Genomic DNA, 15,050 nt, shown 5'->3' on the forward strand with positions numbered 1-15,050 from the left:
AACTGGCATGTGTAACTGGCGGCCCCCTATTGCGCTCTCCGACCCGCTAAGGCGGAGTCGTTGAGAGCCAACGCCGACTGGCAGCCAAGGTGTTTACGCCTGTGGTCGCCGGGCGCCCCTCCCCAGCACGGGGCCGTCATTATCCCTTCCCTTTTACCTCCTACACATTAGATTAAACAACTGTAGGGGTTTTTCCCCGCGCTCTTTGGCTTCAGCGCGGGGTTTTCCCCTTTGCAATAGGCGTCAGGTTTTTTGTTATTTAGGACTTTTTCCCTGACCAATACACCCCACACCAGTACACTGACACCTTACACAAGTGTATGAATATGTGATGTAAATAAATGTTACCGTTTCTTCATCTGTGTTTTGTTCCGGCTTTTTCGGCACTTCGGCAAAAGTAAGTTCCCCCATTAGATTTGCTCACACACACTAAGGATAGGCTCCCACGTTGCTATTGCTTCCGGGTTCACATAAACCGGCTTAACGTAAAATTTGTTCCTGACCAAAATTGACAGATGTAATGACCCCCGGCTCCAGACTGGCTTTAGGCTGGCGGAGCAAAAAAAAAAAAAGGCTGATGTCATCCCTCCTTCCGGCCCCTCTCCTCCAGGGGAGGGAGTGCCTGCGCCGGTTGCATGTTACACTCCTGGGACTATGGAAGAGCCCAGAAACTACAGCAGGGCGCTACGTGGACGTTAGGCTATTTTAAAACGCAGCACCAAACGGTTCGGGTGATAGAAAGTTGTTTGCATGTGTCAGGTCACGTCGTTTAGCCTGCTTCTCATCTGCTCAAATATTGGCAACTCTTCGGGAAAGTACGTCAAATGATGTAACGTTTTGATAAGCCGATCATTGCAAAAAGACGCATATACCTACAGATAAGTACTATAGGTAACCGAGTTTACCTTCCATTAACTAAGTATACGTAATTACATGGAAGTCCTTGTTCGTTATCAATACAGTGACTTAAAACCAATTTTATTTGAATTGGCATCACCTAATGAAAGCAATCTTGACGTCTGGATCATTGTTAAGGGACCATGTTTTTGAATCCTTTATTCATTACCAGGGGTCGGCAAATGGTGGGGCATGCCCCCTTTGGGGGTAATGGAGCCCCTCGGCGGGGGGTAATGGGGGCCTCTGAGAAAGCCTTATCTTAGAATTAATGTCTCCCTTGATGGGACAGACATCACGCCTATTTGGTCTCAGGGTTCAAAGATCGAACGCTGACCGTCGCCCCTCTATTGGCGTTTTCATAACAGCTAACGTAAACGGGGAGGGGCCGGTCGGACCCCAGCCTCTCGGCCTCTGAAATCTGAACTGGAGCTTTGCGGTAGAAAAATGAACGTGCTACCCGTGACGATAGGAAGACGCTGCTACCCAATTTTAACCTTCGCACTTATAGGGGACCCTCCCTTTTCCTCGGGTTTTCGCGAATAACTCGCGCAAAAAGCGGCCGATCGGGATGACATTTTCAGTACAGGTTTATCAATTTTATACATTGTAGCTAGAATTTCGCAACCATTTGAAGTGAACACATACCAAGTAATTTTGGTGCCTTCGTAACATGTTACGAAACTGTCAGTGGCCTACTATAAATACCCGACAGGACGCCTATTGGTCGACCTGACCTGACCCGACCTGGCCTAAATGCACGAAGACATCTGTGATCAAAACTTAGATAAAATTCGTGATCAGTACCCCGACAAACTCCATAACATCCTCACTTTACGAAGTTCTGACAGGTCTCGATTTTCCGACTTTTTGGGTCATTGAGCCGACCTGGAAGGTCAATCAATGACCTAGGACCTTAAAATCGCGTATCATCAGCTTCCTCTCGTCACGGGCAACACGCTCGTTTTTTCCGCGAAGCTTATGCTTGATCAGGGGCCGAACGACAAAGAGGGGTCCAACGAATTTCTCCCCCCCCCCATAAATTAGCGGCTGGCAAAACACCAATACGGGTGACGGTTAACTTCCTTGGCCATTGGGTGAGTAGATCAGAAGTTCAGAACCCGCTCTACCTTCTAGAATTGAAATTTTATGACCTTCCATGATCTCAAGAAACAACTGCCTAACAAGTCAACAGTTATTTCTGTCAATGTATATGACATGTTTTATGGCAGATAAAAAAAAATGATCGGCTCAAGGGTAAAAAATGATCCGACGTTTTTACATAATAAAACCCGAAATACCCAAAGAGTCACGGAAAGGTATGACATTTCAGTGAGCTCGGTTGTGTATGCAATGGTGTCTGGTAGGGTGGGGGTAATGGCCCTGCCTGGCGCCCGAAAACTGGGGCACGACCCCGGAGGGCCTGCCGACCACTGCATTACGGACTGTTAGCTTGAAAAATGGTCTTTTATCATTCACTAACCAATGACGATGCCGACTACACAGTGCCACATAAAGATGCAACGAAAACGCATTTACAATATCTCCACCTGCAAGATGCCATTTGGTGATCTCACTGAAGTCAATTATGCTGGCGGTCAGCTTAGTACGTTAGATGGAATGGGTCGATTGATCTCACGCTCCTCGAATAATAACACGAAATGTTTTGGACTTGACCATTGATTTATGTACGGCACTGATTGGGATGGCAACCTATATCTATCATGAGAATCATCGAAAGGAAGGCCACATTGAAAACAGCGCTTGTGGAGAGTGCAAACCCTGATAACCGTTTCATTTGCCAACCGCAGAATCATTCAACTTGTTGCGGACGTCTCTGGCTTTCTTGTGTGGACTGTATGGTGTTTGTTACGTCTCGCAGCATTCGGGTTGGCGGCCGGGGGAAATTGTGAGAGGATGTAGGATTAATAGAGGCAGTGAACGAATAATGAAGAAGGGAAGTAGCTAATCGGTAATTAAATAAGCACGGATGAATAATTTACGGATCAAGGTTCAACAGCGCCCGTCTCAGAGCGCACAAGGAGCACACCTCGCGGCATGCATGTTGGGTCGTTCAACAGCGCCCGTCTCAGAGCGCATAAGGAGCACACCCCGCGGCATGCATGTTGGGTCGTTCAACAGCGCCCGTCTCAGAGCGCATAAGGTGCACACCTCGCGGCATGCATGTTGGGTCGTTCAACAGCGCCCGTCTCAGAGCGCATAAGGAGCACACCTCGCGGCACGCATATTATGTAGGATGACAGAGGATTGATAGGAATAGTGAGTAGACCCGGCCACCGTGAAAAACTGTGAGCTGCGCGCCGCTCTCCTTTCCTCCACTCGCCACTTCGGTTTCACTCACACCACCACCACTTAAACACAGTCTTCTAAATAGAAGAGTTCGCTATTGACCGAAGACGGCAAGATGGCAGCAGTACAGCACAGACACAGTAGTTAGAAAAGTTAGACGTGAGCGGCAGCAGAGCGCCGCCGTCCGCGTTTGAGAGCGAAGTGAACTCGTCGGCGACTAACAGTGAAGTGAGACCGAGCAGAGCCCGGTATCGGTTCAAATACGTGGCCAAAATGTCACTCGATACAGGGGTCGTGACGCAGAGCACAAAAAAGGCGGCCGGCACGCCGCGTCCCCTCACACACCCTTCCAGTTCCCAGGCCCAGGGCCCCGCCGGCCCCATTCGGAACAGGTGACAGGTCAGCCGGGTCGCAGGGTCACAGGGGGACGCCGTTCGCGGCGTCGATACGGCCCATTGCTTCTGTCTCAGAAAAAAGCTATGCGCGGCGACAGGTGGCCGCTGGGCGGGCGGCGGCCCGGCTCGGCGGCGGGACCGGCGAGGCGGGGTGACGGGCGGCGCGGCGGCGGCTCGTCTCGGCATCAGCGGCGCGACATTTGCCTAGTTTGTCGGCAACATCACTCCCCCCTGTGTTCGGTCGTACGTTCCGAACACACACAAATGACCGACAAACTTCTCACACGCTATTCCTATGACTACTCACTAGTAAGCGGCACACATGGACATCAGACATTTGCCGAGCGAATAAGCCAAGCCAGACCAGGCCGACCAACACGGCGCTCGTTCGCCATGCGTTGACTTTTCTCCTCTCGATTCGTCTCGTTCTCAGCTTCAATTCACTTGTGGTCCTCTACTTCATCGTCTTCCTCCTTCTTCGTCTTCCTTCATCTTCTCGACATCCTCCTTCTCCCCGTCTGCACAGATTCACTTGCATTCCTCTTCTCAGAAGCAGATCTTGGTGGCTGGTCGCGTGTACAGTTTCGCGATAGCCGTTTGAAGCTCGGCAGACCGGACTCTGCCACCCGCTGCCGGCAACACGCGGCAGATGCGGGCCAACGGGCATGAGCCCCGAAACATGTTTGGGTCTGCCATCAGCACTAAGTCCCCAACTTGCAGGTTTCTCTGCTCCTTGCGCCACTTGCTTCTCTGGATGAGAGTCCGCACGTACTCTCTTGTCCACTTCTTCCACACATGTTCCGCCACAGCTTGGACATGCTTCCATCGGTGTCGGCTGCACATGTCTGTCTTTCACGAGCCCTGGCGCGAGATGCCTCGAAGCGCCACCAAGCAGAAAATTATTTTGCGTCAGAACTTCTTGGTCTGGCGGCTCCGAGCTGACGTGGATCAAGGGTCGATTGTCGACCATGTGCTCAACTTCAGTGGGCACCGTCACAAGCGCTTCGTCTGTGAGCACCTGTGGACCCACCACCTTCTTCCGAGTGTTCTTCACCGATCGCACAATTCTGCCCCACACTCCCCCCATGTGGCTAGCAGCCGGGAGGTTGAAGAGCCGGTCAAGTTCGAAGACAATGAGCTTTCCTGCGATCTCCCTTTCCATGGCTTGCAGCTCCGCCTTTAGCTCGAGACAGCCTCCCACGAGGTTGGCGCCGTTATCGGAGAGTCTGACTGATGGTCTCCCTCGCCTTGCGTCGTGGTGTGGTGAGAGCGGAAGCAGATCACTCTTCCCAGGTAGCTCGTTCCCCAGCGCCCGACTGTGGGTTTCCTCCGGATAGCTTGTCCTCTGCAACCGTTTGAGTATCCAGATTCCGGCATCCCTGAGTTCTTGGGCACTGAGAGGCCCGCTGAGACGCGTTTCATCGTCTGAGGCGCATATGGCTGTGTTGTGAGTGAAACGTCTCACACAGGCCGCCGCTCGACGGTACTTGAGCCAGCACGAGCTCTTCATGGCGTCTGGTAGCACGGGCTGTCGTTGGGTTGTGAGTCCCACGAAGTTCTCTTCCTTCACTGCCTCTTGTCCTGGTCTGAGCGGGCTTGCGTCTTGCTTTGATAGCCGGTTTTCCTCATCTTGCCACAGAAGACCGCGGCCGCGGAGCCGATTGCAGTCTGGCGATAGCTCGGACGCGGCCAGCTCTCTTGAGCAGTCGTCTACAGGATTCAGCGTTCCTGACACGTGACGGCACTGCTCCTTTCTGGTCAGGTCGTCGTTGCGTTTGAGTCTTCGTTCCGTGGCTTCGAGCCGTTTCATTGCGATCCGTCCGTTGTCGGGGAGCTCCACCCGGTCTTCCTTCCGCAGCATGCCTGTTTCATACCTGTCCGGCGGCTCTTTTGTTTTGCCTTTCAGGATTGACAGCGCACGATCATCCTCCCGGGACTGTTCTACAGGCTCGTCGTACTTGGTCCCAAAGGCCTCCGTGCACCAGTCCTTCACGGTGGTTGCTAGCTCGTCGTCGCTGCTCTGGGCGTTGCGTTGCAGGAACATAACCTGGCGCAGGCTGCTTGGCTCCACTGCTGATATGGAACCAGCCAGTGCCCATCCAAACCCGGTTCTTATAGCTGCTGGCTGGTTGGAACGACCCACTCGTACTTCCTGTTGGAGAACGGCTTCCAGCACGTTCCCTCCGAGCAGCAGTTTCACTTCACCGCCATCATACTGCGGAAGTGCTAGTCCACGGAGATGTTTGCATTGCCTGAGTTGGCGGTGAGATACCGTTGGGGCAGTCACATTCAGTGATGGTACAGCCCAGGCTTCAGGGATTTCGATGTACCCTCTCTTCACACCATCGCCGAGCGCGCTGACCGTCAGGGTAACGCGTTCAGATGGTTTCTGAGCTCCGCTTCCCTCCACATTTTGGATGCAGAGCTGGCGAAGGTCCCCGGTGATGCCCAACTCCTGCAGGACGTCAGCGCTGCACAGTGACGTTTGCGCTCCGGTATCTAGCAACGCCAGCACGTCCTTTGATTTGGTCGCTCCGTGGACGCGAACCCGAACGACCTGCAGCAGTGTGTCGGTCTCATTGCTGAGGGAGGCTGCTACAAACGGCGAGTTGCATTTAGCTTGCGGATATGGTGCCGCAGCCGTTGCTGATCCGCTCGGAGAGTCTTCTTCCCTTGAGCTTCCGTCCTCGGGTCTCGCGTATCCTGAGCTTCTGTGTAGCATTGGATGATGAGTGAGCTTGCAGCCCTCCACTCCGCATTTCCGAGAGGATCTGCATCTCCTGGTCCAGTGGCCCTTCCTCAGACATGAGAAGCAAAGGCCGTTCTCGTACACCATCTCCATTCTCGCTTCCAATGTTTTCTTCTTGAATGACGGGCAGTCAGCCACCCTGTGATTATCGCCGCACACCAGACAGGGTGGCAGCGAATGTGGTTCCACTTCTCCAGCTCCATGAGTCGCTCCAGTCGCGAGCGCTGTCCTCCGCACCGCTCCTTCACGCTGCGTGCCGGCTGCATTCCGTTCCGACGTTCCAGACTGAACTGCCGAGAAGCTGAGGATGCTGACTTGCACCTGAAGCCATTCGCTGAAGGTCTTCAGAGTGGGTCGTTCTGGCCGTAGCCGAAACACTTCACGACCCCATTCTCGGGCCAGCTCATTCGGCAGCTTCTCCACCACCCTCCTGAGGTTCTCACTACTGGACAGATCGCTTGAATAGCCAAGATTCTGTAGGATGGTCACTGTGTTATGAACGATGGCGTAGAACTTTTCCATTGCTGGAAGATCCGTGAGAGCTGGTGGGTTGGAAGTGAAGATTTTCCTCAACTGACTTTGGATGATGTCTTCTTCTCTCCCAAATCTTTCTTGTAGGGTTCTCAGAGCTTCCAGGTAGAGGCTGCCATTGAACAGCATGCCTTCAATAGCTTGGGCTGCCGGCCCTTCTACTGCGTTCTGCAAGTGAGCCATTCGCTCTGAGTCCGATAGAGACGGCTGGTCGTGGACGAGAGCCTTAAATAGGCCGATCCAGCGAGGCCACTCCTGAGGGCTGCCTCGGAAGGTAGGCAGCGTCAGACGTGGTATACTTTTCACGAACGCTGATGGGCCCGGGACGTCACATCGCCGCTCGGAACCCAACGCTGTCACCCAGCTGGTTGGGTCCTGGTTGGCAGTTCTCGGCTGGTTGGCTATCGAAGAGGTACTAGTAGCTTTCGGTGGCGGCGGCTCGCGCCGGAGCTCTCCCAAACCACTGATCACGCGTTCTTGCTCTTGCTCGTTTCCCTTCCCGCGGCCGCATCCGGTGTTGTTTTGACGACTAGGCGCCACTTCCACAGCGACCTCATCTTCAAAGTCGTGTCTTCGTTCCCACTCCAACTCGTTGCCAGCGGCCCTCCAGAGACGCGCCTTCAAAGTCGCACGTTCCACTTCCTCTTCTAGAGCCCTTTCTTCCAGCAAATCTTCTTGTTTTCTCATCTCTCGTTCTCTTTCTTTCCTTGCTTCTTCCATCGCTCGTTCTCTTTCTTTCCTTGCTTCTTCCAGCATATCTTCCTGTCTTCTCATCTCTCGTTCTCTTTCTTTCCTTGCTTTGAGATGCTTTAGTTCGAGAGCTTTCAATTCCGCGGTGATTTCAGCCTCCTTGAAAGTGGCTGAAGCCTTTGAGCCTCGTGATATATGAGACCCGCACACTTTGCTTCCTTCCTCAAGTTGCACCGATGGTAGGGGGAGCATTCCTGTGCGTGACGCTGAGCGGCTCGCTGATGGGCGAGTTATCGCCTCTTCAATTCTTGCGACCGTTTCGGCGTGCCGCGCTGTCATTCTTGTGGCGTACTCCTCCGCTTCTTCCAGCTCGCTCACATCTTGCAACTTCTCTACAAACTCCTCATTTGCATCCATGAAGGCGTCCAGCGTTGTGTGCAGCGTCTCGAGCCGCTTCTTCAATTCCTCCTCACTGGCTCGCCGCGCTATTTGCGCGTCAGCCCTGTTACACGAGCGTGTGAACATGGCCGCCTTGCGACCGCGATGAAGCTTTAATGCCTTCCGTTCAGCGGTGATATCTCCATCCTCTCCTCCTGCAGGGTCGCAGTTCTCTGGCATCGTCTCCCGGTTCTCCGTCTCTGTCTCCTCTTGCCCTGCAGGCTCGCAATTCTCAGGCGTCGTCTCCTGGTGCTCCGTCTCCATCGCGTCTTCCATCGGTCCACGATGCTTCTCAATTCGACTGACACGGTGGGAGCAGAACTTATCGACGTCACGGACGGTCGTTCACGCACAGTATCGACTTATTGTACATTCTCTTCTTGACTTCTTACATTCTTAACTGATACCATCCGGCCCGGAGGACCAGCGAATGTTGCGGACGTCTCTGGCTTTCTTGTGTGGACTGTATGGTGTTTGTTACGTCTCGCAGCATTCGGGTTGGCGGCCGGGGGAAATTGTGAGAGGATGTAGGATTAATAGAGGCAGTGAACGAATAATGAAGAAGGGAAGTAGCTAATCGGTAATTAAATAAGCACGGATGAATAATTTACGGATCAAGGTTCAACAGCGCCCGTCTCAGAGCGCACAAGGAGCACACCTCGCGGCATGCATGTTGGGTCGTTCAACAGCGCCCGTCTCAGAGCGCATAAGGAGCACACCCCGCGGCATGCATGTTGGGTCGTTCAACAGCGCCCGTCTCAGAGCGCATAAGGTGCACACCTCGCGGCATGCATGTTGGGTCGTTCAACAGCGCCCGTCTCAGAGCGCATAAGGAGCACACCTCGCGGCACGCATATTATGTAGGATGACAGAGGATTGATAGGAATAGTGAGTAGACCCGGCCACCGTGAAAAACTGTGAGCTGCGCGCCGCTCTCCTTTCCTCCACTCGCCACTTCGGTTTCACTCACACCACCACCACTTAAACACAGTCTTCTAAATAGAAGAGTTCGCTATTGACCGAAGACGGCAAGATGGCAGCAGTACAGCACAGACACAGTAGTTAGAAAAGTTAGACGTGAGCGGCAGCAGAGCGCCGCCGTCCGCGTTTGAGAGCGAAGTGAACTCGTCGGCGACTAACAGTGAAGTGAGACCGAGCAGAGCCCGGTATCGGTTCAAATACGTGGCCAAAATGTCACTCGATACAGGGGTCGTGACGCAGAGCACAAAAAAGGCGGCCGGCACGCCGCGTCCCCTCACACACCCTTCCAGTTCCCAGGCCCAGGGCCCCGCCGGCCCCATTCGGAACAGGTGACAGGTCAGCCGGGTCGCAGGGTCACAGGGGGACGCCGTTCGCGGCGTCGATACGGCCCATTGCTTCTGTCTCAGAAAAAAGCTATGCGCGGCGACAGGTGGCCGCTGGGCGGGCGGCGGCCCGGCTCGGCGGCGGGACCGGCGAGGCGGGGTGACGGGCGGCGCGGCGGCGGCTCGTCTCGGCATCAGCGGCGCGACATTTGCCTAGTTTGTCGGCAACACAACTCTTGCCGCCAACGCACCCAATGACCGGCAGAAAGGCTTTTAATTTGGAACAGTGGTCGGCAGGCCCTCCGGGGTCGTGCCCCAGTTTTCGGGCGCCAGGCAGGGCCATTACCCCCACCCTACCAGACACCATTGCATACACAACCGAGCTCACTGAAATGTCATACCTTTCCGTGACTCTTTGGGTATTTCGGGTTTTATTATGTAAAAACGTCGGATCATTTTTTACCCTTGAGCCGATCATTTTTTTTTATCTGCCATAAAACATGTCATATACATTGACAGAAATAACTGTTGACTTGTTAGGCAGTTGTTTCTTGAGATCATGGAAGGTCATAAAATTTCAATTCTAGAAGGTAGAGCGGGTTCTGAACTTCTGATCTACTCACCCAATGGCCAAGGAAGTTAACCGTCACCCGTATTGGTGTTTTGCCAGCCGCTAATTTATGGGGGGGGGAGAAATTCGTTGGACCCCTCTTTGTCGTTCGGCCCCTGATCAAGCATAAGCTTCGCGGAAAAAACGAGCGTGTTGCCCGTGACGAGAGGAAGCTGATGATACGCGATTTTAAGGTCCTAGGTCATTGATTGACCTTCCAGGTCGGCTCAATGACCCAAAAAGTCGGAAAATCGAGACCTGTCAGAACTTCGTAAAGTGAGGATGTTATGGAGTTTGTCGGGGTACTGATCACGAATTTTATCTAAGTTTTGATCACAGATGTCTTCGTGCATTTAGGCCAGGTCGGGTCAGGTCAGGTCGACCAATAGGCGTCCTGTCGGGTATTTATAGTAGGCCACTGACAGTTTCGTAACATGTTACGAAGGCACCAAAATTACTTGGTATGTGTTCAAATGGTTGCGAAATTCTAGCTACAATGTATAAAATTGATAAACCTGTACTGAAAATGTCATCCCGATCGGCCGCTTTTTGCGCGAGTTATTCGCGAAAACCCGAGGAAAAGGGAGGGTCCCCTATAAGTGCGAAGGTTAAAATTGGGTAGCAGCGTCTTCCTATCGTCACGGGAAGCACGTTCATTTTTCTACCGCAAAGCTCCAGTTCAGATTTCAGAGGCCGAGAGGCTGGGGTCCGACCGGCCCCTCCCCGTTTACGTTAGCTGTTATGAAAACGCCAATAGAGGGGCGACGGTCAGCGTTCGATCTTTGAACCCTGAGACCAAATAGGCGTGATGTCTGTCCCATCAAGGGAGACATTAATTCTAAGATAAGGCTTTCTCAGAGGCCCCCATTACCCCCCGCCGAGGGGCTCCATTACCCCCAAAGGGGGCATGCCCCACCATTTGCCGACCCCTGATTTGGAATGTGTACTGTACGGTGAGGATACAGGATGCAGATACGATATAATATAACGCCCGGAAAGTCCCAAAGGCCAGAGAGCGAATAACGGTCATGGATAGGTTTTTAATTTGGAATTTGCGCTGCACGGTGAGGATACAGGATGCAGATACGATATAACGCCCGGAAAGTCCCAAAGGCCAGAGAGCGAATAACGGACTTAACGACACAAACTTTCTACATTTCGCTTGCTAGAGATGTCAGAAAACCATGCGTAGGTACTCACCCCGGCTTTCGGGCACTGTCCGTCGAGGATCGGTCCCGATATGTACTCCATGTTCCGGTACTGCATCGAACCGTTGAAGCACATGTGGATGTTCTCCTCAAACTTTTCCTCGATTTCCTTCATCGAGAAAACACACACATTCGACTGTTCTTGCGGCTCGTTGGTAAACCCTTGACTGGGTGAGAAGGCGGCGACGAGCACCCTGTCGCCGTCGAGGATGCCGGCGTCCTGCGAGAGGTCGTCGCCCGGCTCAGCCACCCTGGCCGCCTGCAGCAGGTTGTCGCCGCCGCAGCTCAGCGTCATCTCCACGTAGCTGTCGTAGTTGGCGTCGGTGACGCACGTGCGCACGATCCGAGAGATGTAGCCCCTCTCCTGCTGGCCAGGAAGGTGGGAGCGCCGCTGCACCGTCAGAAAGTAAGCGTAATCTTTCTCGTGGAAGCCGTACACGTATTCCACCAGAAAGTGGTCCCGGTACTTGACGTCCACTGTCAGCATCGAGTGCTTGTTGAACGAACGCTCGGCAAAGTCCAGATTGTCAAGTCGCCGTGTGGATATCGCCGGCACAGTGTTGCGGTAGATGCCCACTAAGGTGAAGGTGGTGGCCACATACAGAACGTTGGAGGCTCCCCACGCGTGGTAGTGCTCCGGCCCGATGAACGCCACTGTCGACGAGTTGGCGTCGTTGGCGGCGATGGCCTCGGGCAGGTCCTGGCTGGGCAGGGAGATGTTGTTGAGGTCGTACTTGGTGCAGGCGCCCTGCAGCACCGAGCCGCACGCCAGCAGTGTCCGCGACTCCTGGTCGACCACCAGCACCTTGTTGACATTGTCTGTGGGCTCGGTGGCCACGTCGGCGGGACAGCCGGAGGCGGGGCATGAGAGCGGGTTGTCCTGGCGCGGCCCGGTGACCACCTCCTGCAGCCGGGCCAGCGTCGAGGACAGCTGGTAGATCCGGTTGACGCCGGCCACGTACACCTGGCCCGAGCCGGGGCTGAGTCGCAGGTGGGTCAGTCGGCTGACCTCAGCGCTCAGGTCGAGCTGGGTCACCACCGGGTCATCGGCACAGGCGACCGACAACAGCAGCGGCAGCAGCAGCGCCGCCGCCGGCCGAGACCGGCAAAACATCGCTAGGACACTGGCGATGAACAGTCTCCTGAAGCGCTCCCGACCATAATCTGCAACAGAAGAAAACAAGAATCAGCATTTTACGCGTCAAGAGCTGAACAAGTCAGCCGCCACCGTCAAACCCGTCGGCGAGCGGCGGCTGTTCGCGGTGCGATCCAATCTGTCGCCTTCGTCAGCGTGACCGCAAAGTGGCGGTTATTCGCTGTTAGTCGGCGATGAGCGCGGCGATAGGCGACTTGTGCCGCCCGCGGGAGACGTCCGGCGCAAATTACAGAGCCTGTCGGAGGCTGTCACAGACGTGACGCGCCGACATCACCCACTACCGGCCCTGTTTACCGGAGCCGAACAAAGAGCCCCTTCGCCCACCGAGTCCCACAATTACAGCCGACGTCTGAGGCGGATTTCGGCAGGACATATACATGTTCCGTGTGGTTCTGCGCGGTGTGGGGGCGAAACGGAGCCGCGGTGGGAACGGCTCGGAACCACAAACAAAGAAACAGTTTTCATGGACGGGTCGCCAATGGCACAGATCTGCAGACGGCGCTTGCTGAATGCAAGCCTCTTACAAACGCAGCCCCTTTCGTATGCAAAATATGTTGCGCTGCATCCGGCTTTTGTTCCAATAAAGACAAATGCTACTCATTTCCGGCTGTGACGACCGAACTTGGTCTGCACGAGGCAACCGGTTGTCAGAAGCATGACCGTCATCTCAGTGAGCCGAATTTAATTACCCGTTCCGCAGAGCGCCGCGGGCCTGGCTCTTCCCACAGTCGCTGTACACCTGCCACCAGGGTAATACAACACCATCATCCGGGCGCCGGGGGCAGAGAAACTGGTGCACCGGCCTGCACGCGTACTGCCAAATTGGCGGAATCCAGCAGCGGGCCGCGATCAGGCCGTGTGTCAGTGATTCAATTAGCCGTGAATCAGACTGGTGTCGTCTCGGGATGCGCGCTGTGGAGTGTGTCTGCCGTAGCGCGGACAGCGCGGCGCTGCAGGCTGCCGAGAGTGTGTCTGGCCCCGCCCAGCCGCCTGGTGCGGCGCGCAGTTAATTAGATGCCAGTCTAATTCACGGCCGAAGCCAGGTATCCATCACAGTCGCGGGAGGGGGCTCCGGTACAGCCCGCGACGACCCGCCAGGTAGCCTTCTGCAGCTCCGGGCCGCCGCTGCAGCTGGTACAGCTACCCAGCCTCCTCGGCCACTGAGGGGCAGCTCTGCGGGGCAGCTGGAGTGGCTGCACTCGCCGAACCGAGAGATGGGCTGGGGCTTGTCGGACATGACGGTGGGATATGGTGTGCTCAATTTCCACGGTATCCTATACGGTCGCACGTAGGCGATGGCGTTTGAAGTCGGTGGCGTGAAACACCCACACATGCTGGGAGCTGACCTTCGGTCGAACGAAAACAAACTGTCAGATCGCGTTTCAGCGTCGAGCGCCAACAGCACGGAGGTCCCACTGCTGACAGGGGGTCCAGGCGGCGCCGCTCGGCCCTCTGATCACGTGAACGTGTGCCTCATGAGCCCACATGTCACGTGACGGCGTCATCTGCCGGCCAGGCGCCTCGCACCGAGCGGCGGTGCCCCGTTCCGGTAACAAAGCCGCGCCGCACTGCTGCCGTCCCCGTCCGCTGTCATGGGAACCGACCCTATTTTTATCGTCCGCGCGACGTGCATGAAGCCGTAGTGGCAAAAGTGCCGCGGCAAAATGGCGCCGTGACGCACCGTGACGCGCGAGCGGCGGAGCTGGCGCGGCGCGACAAAACCGGCGCGACGCGATTGACGTGCGTCCGGCGATAGGCGGTGCGCCGGCGGGGAAAAGGCGGACGTGTCTGAACTGTGTCCTGGGTCATCGAACCGCCACGCGTCTGAACACAGGAGCCGGCGGCGTATATGCTGTCGGCGATTTTTGTCCATGGTTTTGAGAGTTTGCAAATTGCAGACAAGCTGCGCAGTTCAGCGAATGATTTGGCGAGATTGCATCTTTGTCCTATGGGCGCTCCAGCAGATGTTTTCGTTTCGTGGTTAGCAAGTATGCATGGAATGGTAGTTTGCATAGAAATCACATCAGGAAAGGAGTTTCAATTAATTACCCTCTGCATTCATGATAAATGCACATACGAATTGATGATCTACTGCACTGGGAAAATAAGCACGCGTTCGATCCCGCTAGGGATCTTCTTCAGCTCAGCGACGATCGAATGATAGATGTTATCTTGGCTAAGTGGCTGCGAACATGAACGCCGCGCCCCGACTCATCACATACTCGGGAGCGCGCTACCAATGTTGTCACAGCGTTACCCGGCGCCAGACGCACCATCAAGCGTATCGGAGGTCAGCGTTACACCATCAAAACAGGCACCAGAGGCGCGCGAGTTACACAAGAAGCAGGCTGCCGGCACTGATCTGAGCCAGACAATGAGCTCCGGGCTGGCAGACCTGTCGCTCCCCGTCACGGCGCGCTCGTCTGGAGTCGGACACCTCTCCGGCCCACCGAGCCGCCTGCCGACTCCACAGCCCGGCGCGGTGACACTGCAAGCGGCGCAGTGACACCCCGAGCGGAGTGGCATCTACCGGTGACCGGTGTAACTCGCGCTGCCGCGGGCGGTCGGCGCCGTCTGATACGCCCGTCGGCCGGCCTGCTCTATGTTTATCCGCCTCGTGTCGGACCTAATCCGGTCGGCCGCCCTGTTTGTTATTGGACGGACGGACAGTGCTCTCGGCGATATGGGAACGAGACGCCGAGAGACGGAGACGAGGAGCCCGGCTATCGGCGGCGTGAGATCGGGTAGCGATTATCATCCGCCGC

The 15,050-nt window shown here is 55.2% G+C and overlaps 1 protein-coding gene across 1 annotated transcript in view; it reads right to left on the minus strand.

The window, feature by feature from the left end:
- Positions 1-15,050, minus strand: part of LOC122382999 (plexin-B-like) — a 92,157-nt gene that overhangs the window by 61,955 nt on the left and 15,152 nt on the right. Inside the window, exon 2 of the mRNA XM_043369038.1 lies at positions 11,122-12,293. Coding sequence (XP_043224973.1) covers positions 11,122-12,243 — 1,122 coding nt within the window. The 5' untranslated portion in view covers positions 12,244-12,293. The remainder of the gene's footprint in view (positions 1-11,121; positions 12,294-15,050) is intronic.

The sequence above is a fragment of the Amphibalanus amphitrite genome, unplaced genomic scaffold, assembly GCF_019059575.1.
Source record: "Amphibalanus amphitrite isolate SeventyFive unplaced genomic scaffold, NRLGWU_Aamphi_draft 000152F_arrow, whole genome shotgun sequence".
NCBI lineage: Eukaryota > Metazoa > Arthropoda > Thecostraca > Balanomorpha > Balanidae > Amphibalanus > Amphibalanus amphitrite.